Genomic DNA, 18,304 nt, shown 5'->3' on the forward strand with positions numbered 1-18,304 from the left:
ACAATGCGTTAAGTGTTCGAGTAATAGAGAACATACTCCGGGTGGTGAGAATTACAGTCATCTGCTCTTTTCTGAGTTTTACATCAACATACCTAAAGCATCCTCCGGTTGTTCGCCGTTCTCAACGCCTTTCCATAGAAACCCCATATCGAGATCCAAAGTGCGATGTGCGAGTGTTTCAAGGCCTGGATATAGCTCATCCCCTTGTCCTCCATCATATAGCCCAATGCCCTGAGGAATGAGACCAGCTTCCTGGGCGAAATAGAGTGACTGGTCGTTCTCAGCCCAACCAGTCAAGTTGTCAAGGTGCGAAGGCAAGTATTCTGTCTCATCATCCGCCCTCGCCGAATCGCTCTCCAGACTCTCAGTGGAGCATGTCTCGGTGGGACATGGCAATGGTTCAAAAGTTGCCGTATGCTCTTGCACAGCTTCCGGCACAAACGGGGGTTGGCTGATGTCGATGCCCATCTCAAGAGCGAAATGAACACACCGATCATCCTCGACCCATTGGGAGAAGCTTCTGACAACGGTGGGTGACAGCGGCCGAGGGGGCGTCATGGCTTTGGTGGCGAGAGAGTGAGTAGCAACTTGTTGTTCGAGTAGTACAGGGGAAGATAAACTAGTGTTATACAGGAAGCGCCTCAAAGGTGTAGGAAAGTCGCTGTCTTGGGGTAGACGATCTTGGCTCAGGCTGAGGTCGATCGTCAAAGCCAGCCTCAGGTAGTAGGTAGGACTTCTGGCCAAAACGTCTGTGTTCTCACCGAAAGAGGGTGTCGGTGTCGAGTCCTGGAGATAGGTGCATTCCATGAAATATCGAATCGTCTTAGATATCGAGTCCACGCCGTCGTATTTGGGGTGAAGTTCTCTGAATGCTTGGATAAGCACGTTCAACCGCGACTGTTTCGCAGCAATGCCCGGTCGGGACCACATCTCGCCTCCAGATGAGGTAGATGACATCTTAATATCGACCATGTGCATGGCGAGAGGGAGTGCTGTGCATGCGACAGCGCTACTCGGTAGCCAACGCGTCAGACGAAGTGGGTGTAGTTGGCCGTGGCAGTCGGCGATGCTCCTGCTAGCGCTCCTCAAGCCCCTTCGGTTTTCTTCAAGGAACTGAGTCTGTAAATTGGAAGTCGCCTTTCGTGTGACGAGTCCCAGGACGACGCCGAGATGCAGTTCGTAGTTGAAGAGAGCCACTCGAGCGGCACTGGGTGTTGTTAGTGGGCGATGAGAGATGTATCACGGTGCAGGGTACTCACTGGTAGTATATCCAGACCAAATTCGTGAACAAAACGGAAGAGTCTTCGAAGGAATCCGTTTCAGGAGACAGCTCCGTGTGCTTCAAGGGTGGTCGCGTGATCTCAGCCCAATATTGTAGACAGCGTCTATACTCTTGAACCTTGTCAAACGCCGTAGAATGCGCCTCAGCATCAAGAATTGGCAAGTGTTCAGTAGGATATACCAAGGTCAAGACGTCGGTCAGACAGACGCATAGCTCAGTCAAGCGTTCCAGGGTGACCATGAGGGTGTGCTTGGTGGTTGTGTTGTACACCCTCGACGATTCAAGTTCGTCGGCAAGATCTTCATATCCGAGAGGGGGATTGGAGTCAAAGTCGAAGACTTCTCGCGTGATCTGAATGTTTCTGCGGACGCAGAGTGGCATTATCCGATCACGGATGATGCAGCACCACCACACACGCTTCAAAATGTTTTGCCTCTTGAGATCCTGTGGAGTCACGTGGGCATCTTGAGCGATATTTGCGTAGTTGTGAGCCCCCACGGCTCTGGCATTTTGCACAGCAATCCTGAGCCATCTGCTATTTGGCTTTCGCGGTCCTGGGCGGAAGGTCGGACACCAGTAGGTCAGTAACAACGCAGCCTGTGCTATCGAGATGGGATCTGGGTCGGTAGCAAAGTCATAGAGCAGCTGGCAAGAGAGTCAGAGCTGGTATCCACAAGGGAGAGTGTCTTCTACCTTTGCTTTTGTGTAGAAAGATTCCTTGGCTTCGTGGATGCTAGAGAAGCCCAAGACTTTGAGACTCTCTTTCGGTACAAGCTTGGGATATTTAGTCACGGTTCGTCTTATGCACCAAGTAAAGGTCACTTACTGTGCACGAGGCAAACATGATGGCCTGTAATAGGAGTAGCGAGACGGGAGAGCCGTCTGAGCTTGAGTAGGTCTCTGTCTGGGCGGGATTGTACGCCCGCCAAAAGTCCGCCTCATTAAGGAGAGGGAGCAGTGGATGAACGTAGAGGAAATAATGTCGAACAAACTGGTCGAGAATCGGCTTGGCTGGAACGCGTAGGCATCCTTGAGAATTCAGATGGTTGAAGTCGCGGTCGCGTATGCTGAGCGCCTTGAGGAACGGCATCGACGAGTATAGGGCCTTCAGCTCGGATCGCACGGGATCCAGTGGGATATTATTTGATGTATTCGTTTTAGCAATATCGCAGGTCATGTTGAATGTCTGAATATTCTCGCTATTGTTGCATGTATCATTCGCGTACGTGGTTTCGCTGCCGAGATCGGCTTCTGGAGGCGGTGACAGCGTCAAGTCTGGTCTCGCAGTCGGATGGGTCGGATCGACATCGTCGGCAGCAGCGTCTGGAGTAAACGGTGATGGTTCATTATATCGTATCTGTCTGCAAGTTGTTAGTCCACGCGTAGATCGACAAACCAACAGAGGACACCTACATCGAGACCCCTCGACGAGCAACAACGCACTCATCCCCATCCAACCGACAATTGGTGCAAGGAGCCGAAGTGCGGGTGACGTCGCAGCGGACCTTTCTCCTGCGGCACTTGAGGCAAGCCTTGGTGGCCCTCTTCCTCGAGGCCGACTTTTTGGCGAAGCGGACAAACTGAGGGTTTTCCATCCTTGTCGAACACGTCGCGTCAACAAAGATCAGATCAGGAGGTTGCTAGATCCCGAGGTTGAGAGGTCAGGGTTGATGCCGAAACCCCAGATTTACCCCAACTTCCTGGCGGCTGGCCCCTTGCGGGTTTTGCGGAGCGGAGTGGAGATGGGCTGGAGTTAAAATTTCCCGGCATATGGAGTCGGGAGATGCCTTTTGGCTGAGTGTTTTCTCTGTGCTGTGATTGGTCAGATGGTGGCCGTGAAGAGTGAGAATGGCCTGATGGCAGTTCTGAACTTCTGATAGATCTTTTAGATCTTGACTAGATCTTAGATCTTAGATCTTATAACTTGGCTCCAATCCCACATAACCCTTGCCGGAACCGTTTTCCAGTTGGTTATTTCCCTTCTTGCGATCACCAAAGGAGTAGCCGAGAAGTTTGCACACATATCGTATCCATTCCCGCCTCAATCATCATAGGACTATGGGAGCCACCCTGGAACAAGAAAACTAGTTCATATGCTTCAAGACATACATATAAACAGGGATTGGCCCACCTCACCAGGGCCGGTCCCCGGAGCATTATGGCCCGCTTAGTAGGGCATGACCAATGATCGGCGCCAAGATGCCATCCTGCACTAGAATTAGGCTTATGTAAAGGACAATAATAGTCCATGGACTAGACGACTCAGAAGAGAATGAAGACTAGGAAAAAGAATTGTATGAGATCAATGACTAGGAGTGTGTTTTCACCAACTCTTTCTAGGCAGCTGAGGGTTAACATAGCCCCCTACCGAGCTTCAAACCTAGCACCCACAGGCTAGCTGCGAGGCCTGCCCAGGCGATTAACGACTCCCCCATCCTGGGACATCCTCCCACTCTGTCTCACTCGGACTCGACATTGCTGCTGCTGCTGCTGCGGCGGCGGCAGCCTCCGCCTCCCTGGCTGCTGCAGCCCGATTCAACATCTCCATTATTTGTCGATTATGGCAAGAGCTGCATATTACTAACTGTTCCGTGGGTGTGAGCAGGTCAACTCCGGGGCAGGTGAGAGCATAGTTCTCGCGTGCTGGTTGTAAAGGCTCTGGTTTAGGATATCCGCATGGCGTAGTCCATTGGCCTCGCGATTGACTTTCCCTGGAACATTCGGGGCACCTGTAAATCAAAGTGTGCTGTTGACACATTGTCGGTGATTGGTATCTGACGTTCTCAATATTAGCATCATTCAGTCGAAAGAGCAGTCAAGGAGTAAGTCAAATGCTGCTGACCTTGAGGTTGAAGGCTGCACCAGCTAAAACTTGAAGGTGAATGGTTGTAGTGGCCAAAGTTCCATCAGAGGTCGGTCGCAGGCTATTTATGGCCGAACTAGCACAGCCAAGGAGGCAACCGGGTTCCATATTTGCTATACGACGGGCGGCCTGGGCGCCTCGGTGGCAGGGCGCTTTCCAAGTGATAGGGCCTCGTTGTAACACGTCTGAGAGGGTGGCTGGTTTGTACTACAATGGTCTATCAAATCAAGAGATAGAAGATGGCCTTGGCATGAAGTGTGGGTAGTCATGCGGGCTGTGTACGAACATGCGGGTGCCTTGGGCGTATTTCAAGGCCATTGTGTGGTTGCCTATCTTGAGGCCATACCAGTGATGCCTTTCGGGTCTGAGTTGGCACGTACGCAAGCAACCTGGATATGGATGTTTAGGCGTGGCCCCGTCCCCACGTGAAAGTCGTCGGTGAATTGCATCAACCGATGCAATAGACCGTGAATCGGCGTTCAAAATGCCGTCAAAAATTGTGGGAATTCTTGTGGGTTTATTAACGTAACGAGCTGACAAAAACAGATCAACGTAACCAACAAAGGCCCGCATTTACGTCCTTTTTAACGTTGTGACTTTGGGACCAACAGCGCCCTACAACGTTGTGTAGGGCGCGAAAGCTTCAACCAAGATTGCTAAGCAAATCAAGCTTCCGGAGGAACTATGACCGAATTATCGAGCCAGAATGAAGACAATTTTTTACTTTATCTATCGATATAAAGCTTGGGGCCAAGGCTGGCGATATCCAGGCACAGATCTTGACATCAGCATCAGCATTGATATCGGACCACCACTCGCAGACTCAAGATGGCGGCATACCTCACCCAGCGAATCTGCCATCCTCATCATGGCATTCCCGTCTCTAGACCAGAGACTCCAGCGCCCGAAAAAGAGATCAAGTGCCATCAGCCAATTTACAACAAGGCTTCCAAGGGTGTCCCCTTCTTCACCCCAGAGCAGGATCCACGATCCGGAACGGCCATCCAGCCTCAGGCTTCTGGAAAGCCCATCCCCAAGCTCTTTACTCCCTTGAAGATCCGTGGCATTGAAATGCAAAACCGCATCTGGGTTGCTCCAATGTGCCAGTATAGTGCACATGAAGGCTTCCACACTCCATGGCACATTACCCACTACGGCGGGATGCTGCAACGCGGCGTGAGTATTCCTATGCCATTCCCTATTTCCTCTGCTGAATCTCAAAACAGCCCGGCCTTGTGATGATTGAGGCGACCGCAGTGCAAGCAAACGGCCGCATCACACCTGAAGACTCTGGCATTTGGCTTGACGCCCATGTCGACACCCTCAAGAAGCACGTCGACTTCGCCCACAGCCAAAACGCCCTTATCGGCATCCAACTCGCCCACGCCGGTCGTAAGGCATCTACCGTAGCTCCCTGGCTGAGCTCGGGAGCCACCGCATCTAAAGAAGTCGGCGGATGGCCAGATGACGTCGTCAGTCCAAGCGACGAAGCTTTCAACGAGCATTTTCCTACTCCTCGCGCAATGACTATCGCCGAGATTGATCAGTTCAAGCACGATGTCATCTCAGGCGTCAATCGCGCTGTCGGGGCTGGCTTTGACGTCATTGAATTACACTTTGCCCACGGGTACCTCGTCTCGAGCTTCTTCTCCCCCGCCGTCAACAAGAGGACGGATGAATACGGAGGGACCTTTGAGAACCGCATTCGTCTGGCCATTGAGCTCGTTGATGCGACGAGAGAGGCGATTCCCAAGGGTATGCCTCTGTTTGTTCGTATCAGTGCTACGGAGTGGCTCGATACCAACCCCGACTGGAAGGAAGAGAGCTGGACCATTGACGAGAGCGTCAAGCTAGCTAAAATCCTGGCCGAGCGGGGAGTTGATGTTCTCGATGTGTCAAGCGGTGGCAACCACGCACAGCAAAAGATCATTGGCGGTCCCGCATACCAGGCTCCCTTCGCCAAGAAGATCAAGGCTGCAGTTGGGGACAAGATGTTGGTCAGTTCAGTGGGAAACATCAAGACCGGCCAGGTGGCTCAAGACGTCATTTCTGGAGGAAAGGATGAAGACGATACTCCGTTGGACCTGATTGCAGCTGCACGCATGTTCCAGAAAAACCCTGGCCTCGTCTGGGCCTGGGCCGATGAACTTGAGACGGACATCCATGTTGCTCATCAGATTGGTTGGGGATTTGGTGGAAGAGCCCACAAAGATGCATTCGGCGATGGCAAACACAAGAAGCATTAAGGAATTGAATCAGGGCTACCATTAAATGTTATGAACAATCATTCAGTCATTACTATACATTCTATTTATACTTGCGTGACTCATTCCTTCTAACCGGCCTTCTCCGTGATCTCCGGCTGCACCAGCTGTCTCCGTGTAAACGTGACATTAAAGTCAGCTTGCTTCACAAACCAAGCATTGATAATCCTCCACTCCTTGCTAGGATCTTGGAAGTCAATCTGTCAAAGTTAGCTGATTTTCTTCAGTTCAGTGTCTGTGAAACTCACCTCGAATCGTCGCAAAAGACTCGGCACGACCTTGTAAATCTCCAGCAGACTGATGTTCTTTCCAATGCAAGTTCGGCTACCCATGCCAAACTGAAACATCATACCACTCATCTTCTTAATTCGCTTATCTTCATCCTCTGGGTTTGCGTTGGGGTCAGGGAGCCATCGTTCAGGTCGGTACTCGCTAGTGTCATCGCCAAAGATCTCAGGGCGATTGTGAATCAGCCATGCTGAAGCTCCGACGATAGTACCGCCCTTGATGTGGTGGCCGCCAATCTCAGCTCCTTGAGGTGGCACAATTCGTTCAAGCGGGAGACCAGGTGCAGGGTGCATCCGGAAGGCTTCCTGGATACAGGCGTGAAGGTAGGGGAATCGCTGAGCTTCGGCAAAGGTGACGAGGCCAGTCTCATAATCCGAAAAGGCTCCAGCCTTTGAAGCCTCATCCAGCTCCTTCTGAAGCTTGTAGTAGGAAGACTTATTGCGGAGGAGGTAGTAGAAGACTGCAGAGAGGGTGATGGCCGTCGTCTCGGAGCCAGCAAAGGCCATTGACACAGCCATTGTCTGCACCAATGTGTCGGTCATAAACTCGGGTCGAGCTTCTCGGGCAGCGATAAACTTGGAAAGCAAATCCTGTCCCAAAGCCTGCTTCTTGATGTCGGTGGTAGGAAGGACGGCGTCGGAGTTGAGCTCAGGGATGAGTCGCTCGGCCATTCGAGCGCGCGCAAATTTAGCGACGGGGAACGTCGAGTCAAACAGGCCCCATTGGGAGAGCTTGAGGTAGATAGGATTCTTTAAGAACACAAGGTCCAAGAATGGTATTTGACCGATCTGGTATTGTTAGCTTGTACCATGCCATATCTACAGGGGACTTACCGGAGCGACGTAGAGGAACAGCTTGGAAAGGTATGCAACGATACCCTCCACGTCCTCATTCTTCTCAATGAACCCATGGCGCTTGCTATAAGTAATCTCGCCAATGACATCAAAAGCATAGAACTGAAGCCACTGTGTAAAGTCGCAACCCTCGGGCTTTCCAGCAAACAGCTTTTCAGTCTGGTTGAGGAACAGCTTGGTGGTGTTGTCGACGAAAGGCTCGTACTGGACGAGTGCACTCATGGAAAAGGCCGAATTGACGCTTCTGCGGAATTGGGAGTGGAAGTCATTGTTGGTGGTGCTGAAGAGGGATGCAAGGCGATGACCCTTGACGACGGACTGTTGGACGATGTAAAAGTCGGACTATTGTGGATTAGTACATCGTTTATGCTAAGCCAACATAGTAGCATACCTTGATATAGCCCTTGTTCAGGCCATAGATGGACTTGAGAACGGCAGGGTCGGCAAAGGACAAAGTGTTGGGTCCTATCCTAACAATATCTCCGTGTTTGGCGTGGAGTGCTTGGAGAGTAACCTCTGGTCGCTGACCGTAGACATCAACGAATCTCCACCAATCCGTCAAAGAAGCGAGGAAAGGTCCGGGGTACTTGTTCAAGCCATGGTGATAACGGTTTTTGACAAGCCATCCCAAAACCAAAGAAACCAATACCAACACCCAGTGACGGGCGAGGTTGCTAAGAAGAGTTTCAATCAAGCCGTTGTTCATGTTGAAAACAAACGGGCAAAGGGGGAAGGAAACCAGTTGTTGAAGGGAATGGTTGGCATGAATCCAAGGCCTACTTTCTTCTCTGGCCTCCCTCTTTTTATACGATAACCACTTACACCAGTTCTTCGAGGCAAACTCGGTGTTCGGCTGCACTCCAGAACTGGGCCCCACAGCCAACCTGGGGTATTGGGGTGTCAGGCCCCCACAGGTTTCGGCAATTGAACACGGCAACGAGTGTCTGAGACCCCGAGATGCGATCTCAAGGGGCGTTTAACTGGCTTACAAGGTTAAATGTATCTGTGATTAGCTTACTACTGAAGACATTGACTGAACGAGGCGAGGAGCTGGCCTCCTCGACGTAATCTTGCGACTTGCCGAAGTTGGGGCTAGAACATTGTCGGCAATTGTCACGGATGATGCGGAGGATACAGAGATTTTCCAATCATAAGTCAGTGGAGTTTCGTAGATAACAATCTGAGGATTGAGCTGATAACAGGGCGTCGACTTGGGTCGTGTTGGAGAGATATCGACTCGCGTATGCCCTCTGAAGCCTCCCTGACAATTCCGTCGATGGTGTTTGGCCAATTTGACTCCTCGGTGATGTCATTCTCGTCTGGTCTTTTCTCTTTCCTCGGGTGAGCTTGTCCAATTTAGGCTTAGCGGCATTGAAGCGCGGTTCTAGGGTAAGCTGTCTCTGTCCCTCACAAGATCGCCACGAGAGTCAACAGACAGATATATCTCTCGTTCCTGGTGGTTTAGGCAATTATTAACGTGTTATTCCGTTCTGTTTTTAATTCATTAGATTTAAAGTGACCGCATAGTGAAGTAGAGCGTTGCTATTATGGAAGATTATAACTCACGAGCTCTCCTTTATTTTAAACCTCTGAAAACACCAAGTTTCACATGTAGAAATCACGATAACATTCACTAACATTTGGCTGTAAATAATTACGTCATCACACATGAAACTAGCCTCAATAATGTTTCATATTCATTTTCGTGTCTATTACTTTTATCCACGAATCTACCATCCAGATTAAGACCCCCGAGCCTCCGAACAAAGTCACCCTTTGTGCCAGCTGCCATTATTTTATACCCCAAACTCCTCAATAACACTCCGGGCCTCGGTAAAGTCGTTATCAACTCCGGTGAATGGCATCTTGAGTCCAAATCCTTCCGGTCCTCCCACCTTGATACCCTCCTCCGACTTCCAAAGCGGGTGCGAAGGTAGCGCAATGACGTTAACCCTCAGACCATACCTTAAATCCTGAGAGCCAATACCCTCGCCATCCTGGCCCAAGATAGAAATGAGATCTGGGACTGTGCATACCACCTTCTGAGAATCTTCCGAGCCATCCGCATCGCTCAAGGCGGCGTACAGATACTCGTTCTGGAAGGGGATAAACATGTGGCTGTCAGTCGGGGCAGATTGTTGACTTGAGCCAGCAGACTCTCGCTCATCTTCATTCAGAGGAGCAATGACAACAGCTCCCATGGTGTAGCCGCCGCCAACATGACGACGGACATCAATAATCTTGCCAGTGAAGAGGAGCTTTCCAGCACAGACGTCAAACTGTATCGTGTTAGCCAACGCGCCGAAAGCCTGTAGGACAACTGAAGTAACTCACAATGGCATCTATGTAACTCGACTTCTGGCGCCGAGCAGCATGAACAGCGCGGCCGAGATACCACGCTAGAGAGAGGGTGTTGGGGACACCGTGGGACTTGATCGCTGCGCCGGACAGCGGGTTCGCGCACACAGCGCAGCCTAGACCAAGCTCGATGGCAGTATTTCGAAGGATACTCTCCAACCTTACAGGTGAGTCCGCATTCTGTTGCTGTTAGCACAAGTGTGATGTGTGTTTGGGGACTTGCTCACCAGAACCACGCCTGCATTTCCCCGGGCGTCAGAGACCACACAAGGAACGAGAGAATGACCGTACACGCTGAAAGTGGCTAAGGCAAGTTAGTATCGAATTTGGAGGAGTGAAAGAGCCTTAGAACTTACCATGATACATGGTAGGATAAGCTCGACCCATAGCATCTCCATCAACAACCGGGACGTCAAAGTGAACGCCGGTAGGAAAAGCACTCAGACCGTTTCCACCACCACTGTTCAAGTTAGAGGAGCTTTCGAAGAATTATTGGGGTCACTCACATCTCATCAATAAACATGCCATCAAAAGACTTGTTCCCAACAACCTTGTTGACAGCATTGATGCCAGAAGAAATCTCGGTCCCACCAGCGATCCGTTCGTTGATAACACTGGGACTACCGTACCAAGAGCCAAAGCAAAGGACAGCGTCATCCTTGAGAGACTTTGGAGAAATAATCCTCATCTTCCTGTGACCCCCGGTTCGTAGAGCGTGCAAGCCCTTGAGAAATTCGTGATGCGTAGGACCACCGCCTCCAGTTCCAAGAACTCCGCATCCGGTAGCCATCATCTCCAAGTCAACTTCTGACACGTACCAAATGCCATCTTGTACGTCAGGCCGGTAGGTTTCCAAATCGACGTGGAGAGATGGCTTGTAGGTGGGAACCAGGGCATCAGGTACGCTGACCTTGTCCCCCTCATCCTCCTCATATTCTTGCTCCGTCGACAAAGGAGGGGAAGAGGGAGGGGTCAACTCGCTGGGAATTGCAAGATGACCGACGGCCCGAATCTGAATGCGCATCGCACCATTGGGCGTATATTGAAGAGGCATCTTGTTGATCTCAACAATCTGCACGCCTTCCTTGGCTGCTCCCTTCTGAACAGCCAGATCAACAGCCTTGGCGCATGCAGCGTCGATAACCTCCTTTTCAGAACGTCCTTCAGGGATCTCGACAATGTCAATCTCGCCAGAGACCTTGGCAATCGCAGCACCAACAGCATTGGCAGCGCCTTGGTGAATCGGTACGATGCACTTGTCCACGCCGTCGAGATCCTCAGTAACAAGCAGAGCACCACCTCCGACGAGGAGAACGTGAGTTGGAGCTGAAGAGACCTTCATCTGCTCAACAACACCCTCCAACATCTTCTTCAGCTCCTTGCGCGCCTTTTCGACAACTGACCCAGGTACATCCTTGACGAGAGCGGCATCTCCAAGCTCTGCCTTGCCCAGAGCAACAACAATGTCACTCGCCGTCAAGGTCTGGCCTCCAAACACCTTGGCCTCTTGCTGAATACAATGACCAACAGAAGCAGGTCCAATGGTAAGCTTGTCAGTCTCGGAGTCGGCCTGGACCTTGCTGCCGCCACCCAAGCCAATAGAGACGACTTCAGGCATGGAAAAGGCTGTGCGAACACCTCCAACTTCGACGAAGCCGGGGGCCTGACGGGGAAAACCTGAAGGCAACAGGGCGCACACATCAGTGGTAGTACCACCAATATCGACGACAAGGACTTGAGGTTCCACCGAGTCGGGTTCGGATGTTGCGTCCGCTTGCTTCTTGTAATCAAGTCCAGCCAGGAACGCAGCACCCGTCATACTATTTGTAGGACCACTGGCAAAGGTCTTGATAGGATACTCGGCTGCAGTGTCGGCATCGATCAAGGTACCATCGTTTTGAGAAAGGTAGAGTGGACAAGTGAGTTGAAGTCGTGCCATTGCTCGCTTAAAGCCCTTCTTGACCCGGAGGCCTGTCCGGAGGATAGCGGCGTTGAGGATGGTGGCATTCTCTCGCTCCAGGAAGCCAGTAGGTCCAATGTCGTGAGAGCACACAACTAAAAGTTCTGGAGCCTCATCGAGGATGATTTTCTTGCACTGTTCCTCGTGCAGACCCTCGTGGTCGAGTGGAGAGAAAACGCCGACGAGAGCAACAGCCTTGATGCCTGATGCAAGGATATCTCGGGCAGCTTGTCTGATTTGCTGAGGGTTCAGAGGCGCAATCTCTCTCCCATCAATCTCAAGACCACCGTCGAGATAGTGGACTCCTCCATCAAGGATACTCCGGAGACCGACAGGGAAGTCCGAAAAAGGCGGAAGCTGCCGTGTAAAGGGGCCGCATAGTCGAACGACAGCGACCCGGTCTAGCCTCCTTGCATCTGCCTCAACCAGTGCATTGATGAAGTGCGTAGTTCCGATAGTGACGCTCAAAACACGACCCTGGTCAATCTTTGAGTCACGAATGACGGCGCGGATCGCCGACTCTATGCCGCTGGTGATGTCCCTGGTGGTAGAAGCCTTGTGGGAGGCGAGGACTCCACGACCGGGCGTGTCGACGGCGCGGATGTCGAGAATGGCCGCATCCGTGTTGGTCCCACCGACGTCTACTCCAATGCGGTAAAGAGACATGTTGTCGTCGGTTTGTATGCGGCTAGTCAAGGTCGTTGTGCTGCCCATGGGCTGAAGCACTCGGCCATGATACTCACCCTTTTGTAGTTGAGCCATTGTAGCCATCGCCAAACTCCTTCACCTCCATTTCCGAGACAACGAAAAAGAAAAAAGACCCGTACGTAACTAAGTGACGATCATAGAAACCTAGCCAACAAGAAGGAGGCTGGCGGGGAACTCGGCTTTGCCGATGGAGCCTAGACATGCCTCAGTTGGCCGACAAAGTTCCCCGATGAAAGTTCCCCGATCTGAGACAGTGCGTACGAGGCCAAAGCGTCGCGTTAGCACCGACGGAATGGTTTTGCCCCATCCGATCTGGGGTACTCTGGAGATAAGCTCTTGCAAAACCATGCCTCTGACACGGGCGCAAACAACCGGCGATGGTTCAAGCAGAGGGCCTTTAAAGACGTCGAACGGCAGTCAATCAAGCCTCCTCAACAGCTCTGGAGAATCCTCATCCCATCAAGAACCCCCATCTCCAACAATTGACGCGTCTAGGCCGCGAATCACCATGGCAGCGTCAGCATTGCTCAAACGCATCGAGCTGCCACGTGGATCCCGGTGGATTGTATGCGACCCCTCCCTGGCCCTGCCGTCCAATGTGATTGATTAACCATGTCCTGCAGAACGAGGATGTCCGACCTGTCGGGTCGGAGAGACGCACCTGGACGTTTCTGACGTTCCACAACTTCTGTGCGTTGCGTGTCACGCGTTTTTCTGCCGTGGCGAGGACAAGGCTGACAAGGTTTTTCTCGCAGGGCTGCTAATCAACTGCAACATCGCCACATACCTTACTGGAAGCGCTCTTATTCCTCTGGGCCTTACCTGGTGGCAGGCTATTATTGGTGAGTATCAATTGATTGCTTGTATGTGTTTTATTGATCTGACTCTTCTGTAGCCATCATCATTGGCAACATCATTGCTACTGTTGCCCTCATCCTCAGCTCCCTTGCTGGAGCCTACTACCATAGTATGTTTCGACCCACCATCGCAAGGCTGAGATGCTAATTCTAGCAGTTGGTTTTCCCGTCTTTAGTCGGGCTGTTTGGGGCACTTGGGGTTCCCAATTCGTCATCTGGAACCGTATCTTTCTTGCATTTGGTGAGTCTTACTCTTCATCCTCCTTGTCGATGATAATGCTAACTGAATCTCAGTCTGGTCAGTAGATCTACTTCATTTCCTCTCCAATTACTCACAATAATAGGTATGGCTTCCAATCATGGGTCGGAGGTGAATGCACCTACTTGATGCTTCTCTCGTGGGACCCCAACCTCGAGAAGCACATCCCAAACAAGATCCCCGCAGACACGGGCATGACATCCGCCCAGTTTCTGTCGTACTTTGTCTTTTGCATCATCAGTCTTCCGTTTCTCTGGATTCGACCTCACCGGATTGAAAAGTTCTTTTACTTTGCCAGCACGGTGACGCTGATCTTCTTCCTCGTCCTGCTCATCTGGGCTTTGGCTACGATGGGACCAGACGGGTTTGGCGACACTCTCAAGTCGGGTACAGACATTCCGTTGACTGGAAGCCCTAATAGCACCGTTTGGCTCATGATTTCCGGCATCATGTCAACGGTTGGTTCCATTGCAGCTGGAATCCTCAACCAAAACGACTATGCTCGACTTTCCCGCCGACCAAGCGATGCTATCTGGGGACAAGCCTTTGCATTCCCCTTCTACAGCATCATTGCTTCTGTCATTGGAATTCTTGTCACGGCTGCCACTCAGAAACGTATGGGCGAAGCCATCTGGAACCCGCCCACTCTTTTTGTTGGCCTGCTCGCAAAGGACAATAATGCTGGAACCCGTGCAGCCGTCTTTTTCGCTGGACTCGCGTTGGCCATCTCTCAGCTTGGCAGTAACCTCCCCGGAAACGCACTGTCTGGGGGCATGGACTTGGCTTCAACTTTCCCCAAGTACATCAACATTCGACGAGGAGCTTACATCGTTGCCCTCCTCAGCCCAGTCGTCAACCCTTGGCGTCTTGTCAACACGGCCACGACTTTCCTGACAGTACTGTCTGGATATGGCGTGTTCCTTGCTCCAATGACTGGATTGATGGTGGCACACTATATCGTAGTGGCCAAGATGAAGGTCAATGTGGATGACCTGTACACTGGGGACAGTAACAGCATCTACTGGTACTACAAGGGCCTGAACTGGCGCGCTCCGATCGCGGTATGTACTCTCCGCTCTGTCAAACAACATGCACTAACTTTTGCACAGTGGGTCGTTGGTGTTGCACCTCTTCTTCCTGGCTTCATCGCAGCCGTCAACCTGTCCATCTCCATCTCCGATGGTGCCATTGAGCTGTACTATCTCAACTACATGTATGGCTTCATGGCAAGCGCATTTGTATATGCCTTGCTTCATCGCCTGGTCCCAGATACAAAGCTTGATGCTTTCGTTCAAGAAAGCCCATCAGCGAAGGAAGTACAGGAGCTGTATCATGGTCGCTGGGACATTACTTACGCCGAGGCTGGGACTCAGATTGAGGACTCCTCTCCTTCGGCTGATCCTCGCAAGGGAGCGGCATCAGTGACGACGTCTGTTTAGATAAGAATGTGTCAAGTTTAGTCTACAAGATTAGTAAAATTGTCCAATGATTTACGGAGTTATACGAATAACACGTACAAGCAATTGAAGTCCTTCAACACCCATGCTCTTATCTCCACCAAGACCCCATCGTCAACCCCTTTCGGCCTCATTCTCCGTCTTGGGTTAATGCCAAACCTTAGTTCCCGTGATCTCCGTTAGTCATCCTCCCTCTCCTCTCACCTCCCTTCATTTCCCCGTCAATACACATTCCGATGTCGCCGGGGCCAACAAAGTAACATCGGCCAACTTGAGAAAAAAAAAGCCTGGACCACTCCTTTTCCTTCGGCCAACTTATCTGTACCCGTGTCCCCCCCCGTCGCGTGATTTGGCCGACAGACATCCTCCCTCCCCTCCTCGTCAACATCCAGCCCAGCCGCCTCGCGTGGGGACCGGACCGGCGGACCAGGATGGAGAATCTCACGGGTACCGACGCGCCGGATCGCGGAGCGGGAGCGGGAACCCTCGCACCCCCCCGCAAATTCACCATCCGCAGCAAGTTTGGCCAGGCCCGTAAGCCTCGGAGCCGTAAGAACAGGCCGTGTGACGCGTGTCGCCGACGGAAAACGGCCTGCGTTATTACCTCAGAGCCGCCATGTGAGCGCTGCCGCACACAGACGACCTGCTAACACCTACTAACGATAAGCAGGCCTCTTTTGTAAGAGTCGGGGCCTAGTGTGTCAATCGCTCTCAGATCCAGACGCGCTATTAGCATCCCGAGCAAACACCCAGAGCGTTGCACCATCGAGCTCCAGCCCACAGTCACCGTCAATCTCTGCCATCTCACCGTCAGCCTCTGAAAGCAACCCCCAACGAGCCGAGTCGGCTGCCGTCGTCCATGACGGCCTCGTCCGCCAATCAGGACCAGGACCTGTCGGCCAAGAATCTGTGGCGTCGGCTGGCGTCGATTCGCCGATGCAGGACCCAGCAGACGAAATTGTCCACTCGCTCGAGGATGAACCCGACAAGACGACGCATGCCATGGGATTGGCCGCCGAGCAGGACCCCTACTTCCTCGACGCCTTCAGATCCCTCCTCCTGAGTGAGCGGGAGGGCATTGACGCCAGCTTCCTCCAGGTCTATCCCGGCGGACAAGACCCAGATGACCACCCCATTCACTTCCTTTTGCTGCAAGATGAGTTCCCCGCACACAAGAACCAGGCTAAGCAAGCCGCATCCGATGCCATCGAGACCTTTGTCTGGCCCCACGGCCCAGCTCTGGTCCGGCTGTATTTCCGACATGTCCACTCCGCGTTTCCCGTCATCTCCAAGGGTCGCTTCCTACGCCAATATCTGACTGCCAAGCTCGATATCCCCTCGTCGCTGCGGGGCGCCGTTTACGCGTTGGCCTGTGTCTTTTGGCGAAAGGACCCATCCCTTGAAGGCCCTTGTCCATTCCAGCAACATGACCTCACCAACCATGCACAAGAGTCACTTAGGCGAGAGTTGGAGTCGCCGAACCTCTGGAGGTTGCAGGCTGCCCTGCTGCTAATGCACATGGTTCCTCCCGACATCGATAGCGTTGAAACTCCCTATACCTGGATCATGGCGTCGCAAGCCACAGCGGCCGCTCAGATGATTGGCCTTCACAAAGACCCTACCAAATGGAACATTGCTCCATGGGAAAAGAAGCTGCGGAGGAAGCTCTGGTGGGCCACCTACTTTACTGACTGCTGGTCAGCCGTTTGCCATGGGAACCCTCCACACATTGCTGCTGACACATTCACCACGTCACCTCCAGACCTGGAGGATCTCCGGTCTGATGAAGACCTTCCCCTGGACTTGCATCACATGGTCGATCCTTGCAACACATCCTTCCGCGTGCCTGACGGTGTTCGCTTCCTTGAGATGATCAATATTGCTCGAGACACGCGCGTCATCCTTGATTGTAGTTGGTTAGTCAAGTCAAATCCGATATACAAGCCGTTTCTAATGCACTTTTAGTGGCGTCAAAGCAACTGTGCAGACGCGCACTCAACTCATTCCTATACGAGACAAGCTAAGGGAATGGCCAAGCCTTGTCCCGAACTGCTTGGCCGTTGGGCCCAATACTTCCAACGGTGAGTCTTTCAAGTTGGCCGAAGCCTGCATCCTCTTACACAAACAGGCCCGCTTCACCTATCGTACTACGCCACCCATGTGCTCTTGTTTCGTGGGCTCATGTACCCAGCCACGAAAGCGGCGAAAGCGAACCCCGGTTCAAATCTCCGCAGATGGTTGTCAACGGCATTAGCAGAGTTCGACAACTTTACTACTTTCATGGCGTATATCACGGAGAATGAGCTAACAAGCTTCTGGGGTCGTCGTAAGTTCCCCGATCAAGTTCACGGATCGTCAACTGACCACTAACCGAACTAGATGCCCGATCTCAGTTGATCTTGTGTGGCAACTTCCTAATCTACTTGTTCCTATTAGCGACGGAGCCGCGGGATGTTGAGGCGGCATATCGACTACTCGAAAAATTCCACCTGTCATTACAGCGTCTGGGGGCTACGGAAGACATTGCGGCCAAGGTGCTTCTCCGGCCCGTCATATTGCGCATCGAGTCGTTCTTTATACAAGCCACAGAACTCATCAAGACTGGCCGGACTGTAGAATCACCGGTGTTGTACAAGGAAAAGATGAATGTAGAAGTGGTACAGGCTACCAGTTCGAGGGCGTCCCATATCAAGGACATCATCAGTCCGTAGTTGCAACACAACACAATAACAGCCAACACAAACCCCCATGCTCCTACATGCCGGGGGTTCAAGTCATCACCAACAACTGTTGGTCACGGACCGGGGTAACCCAGCTTGACGAGCCAACAGGATGTGATACCTGTAGACGAGGTCAGCTTCGGCCAACTTGAGACCCTCGTTTAATAACCAATCCATGCTGCATGTATTACTCAGGCGAAGCAACCATCGGCGAACTGATTTTTGATAAAAATAGGGCCGCAAAGAGCCGCCGTGGGGCCCCTGATCGGCGAGTTGCCCTCAGCCGAGGCGTCTCCACCACAAGTTCGCCGACGCATGCTCAACCTAGGTAGCGACCACTTAAAGCCATACATGAGGCTCAATGAGATTACAATATTCAGAATGAATCATCTGACTTTAATTGTTCTGGGCCCTGCAAGTCAGAGATAAGCATC

General features: G+C 52.0%; 5 protein-coding genes across 5 annotated transcripts; 2 read left to right on the forward strand and 3 right to left on the reverse strand.

Moving 5' to 3' along the window:
* Positions 1–78: 78 nt before the first annotated feature.
* On the reverse strand, positions 79–3,439 carry NECHADRAFT_74018 (uncharacterized protein; the record flags this gene model as incomplete). Its single annotated transcript, XM_003049695.1, has 8 exons — positions 79–1,207; positions 1,260–1,927; positions 1,976–2,056; positions 2,109–2,643; positions 2,696–2,922; positions 2,974–3,164; positions 3,304–3,352; positions 3,392–3,439. 8 exons carry the CDS (start codon positions 3,437–3,439, stop codon positions 79–81), a joined length of 2,928 nt encoding a protein of 975 aa, XP_003049741.1.
* Positions 3,440–4,973: 1,534 nt separating this feature from the next.
* Positions 4,974–6,391, forward strand: NECHADRAFT_30404 (uncharacterized protein; the record flags this gene model as incomplete). The annotated part of the gene is made up of 2 exons (XM_003049489.1): positions 4,974–5,321; positions 5,372–6,391. The coding sequence occupies 2 exons, from the start codon at positions 4,974–4,976 to the stop codon at positions 6,389–6,391; spliced, it is 1,368 nt and encodes a 455-aa protein (XP_003049535.1).
* An 89-nt stretch (positions 6,392–6,480) lies between these two features.
* NECHADRAFT_30295 (uncharacterized protein) lies at positions 6,481–8,257 on the reverse strand (the record flags this gene model as incomplete). The annotated part of the gene is made up of 4 exons (XM_003049696.1): positions 6,481–6,609; positions 6,658–7,485; positions 7,531–7,893; positions 7,943–8,257. The coding sequence occupies 4 exons, from the start codon at positions 8,255–8,257 to the stop codon at positions 6,481–6,483; spliced, it is 1,635 nt and encodes a 544-aa protein (XP_003049742.1).
* Positions 8,258–9,347: 1,090 nt separating this feature from the next.
* On the reverse strand, positions 9,348–12,535 carry NECHADRAFT_74021 (uncharacterized protein; the record flags this gene model as incomplete). The annotated part of the gene is made up of 5 exons (XM_003049697.1): positions 9,348–9,830; positions 9,886–10,095; positions 10,137–10,213; positions 10,266–10,369; positions 10,416–12,535. 5 exons carry the CDS (start codon positions 12,533–12,535, stop codon positions 9,348–9,350), a joined length of 2,994 nt encoding a protein of 997 aa, XP_003049743.1.
* A 550-nt stretch (positions 12,536–13,085) lies between these two features.
* Positions 13,086–17,861, forward strand: NECHADRAFT_30409 (uncharacterized protein; the record flags this gene model as incomplete). The annotated part of the gene is made up of 12 exons (XM_003049490.1): positions 13,086–13,142; positions 13,201–13,267; positions 13,333–13,419; positions 13,473–13,544; positions 13,592–13,679; positions 13,779–14,754; positions 14,803–15,114; positions 15,511–15,721; positions 15,848–17,066; positions 17,116–17,231; positions 17,279–17,476; positions 17,587–17,861. 12 exons carry the CDS (start codon positions 13,086–13,088, stop codon positions 17,859–17,861), a joined length of 3,678 nt encoding a protein of 1,225 aa, XP_003049536.1.
* Positions 17,862–18,304: the final 443 nt, after the last annotated feature.

Source organism: Fusarium vanettenii (assembly GCF_000151355.1).
Source record: "Fusarium vanettenii 77-13-4 chromosome 1 genomic scaffold NECHAsca_8_chr1_1_0, whole genome shotgun sequence".
Taxonomy (NCBI): domain Eukaryota; kingdom Fungi; phylum Ascomycota; class Sordariomycetes; order Hypocreales; family Nectriaceae; genus Fusarium; species Fusarium vanettenii.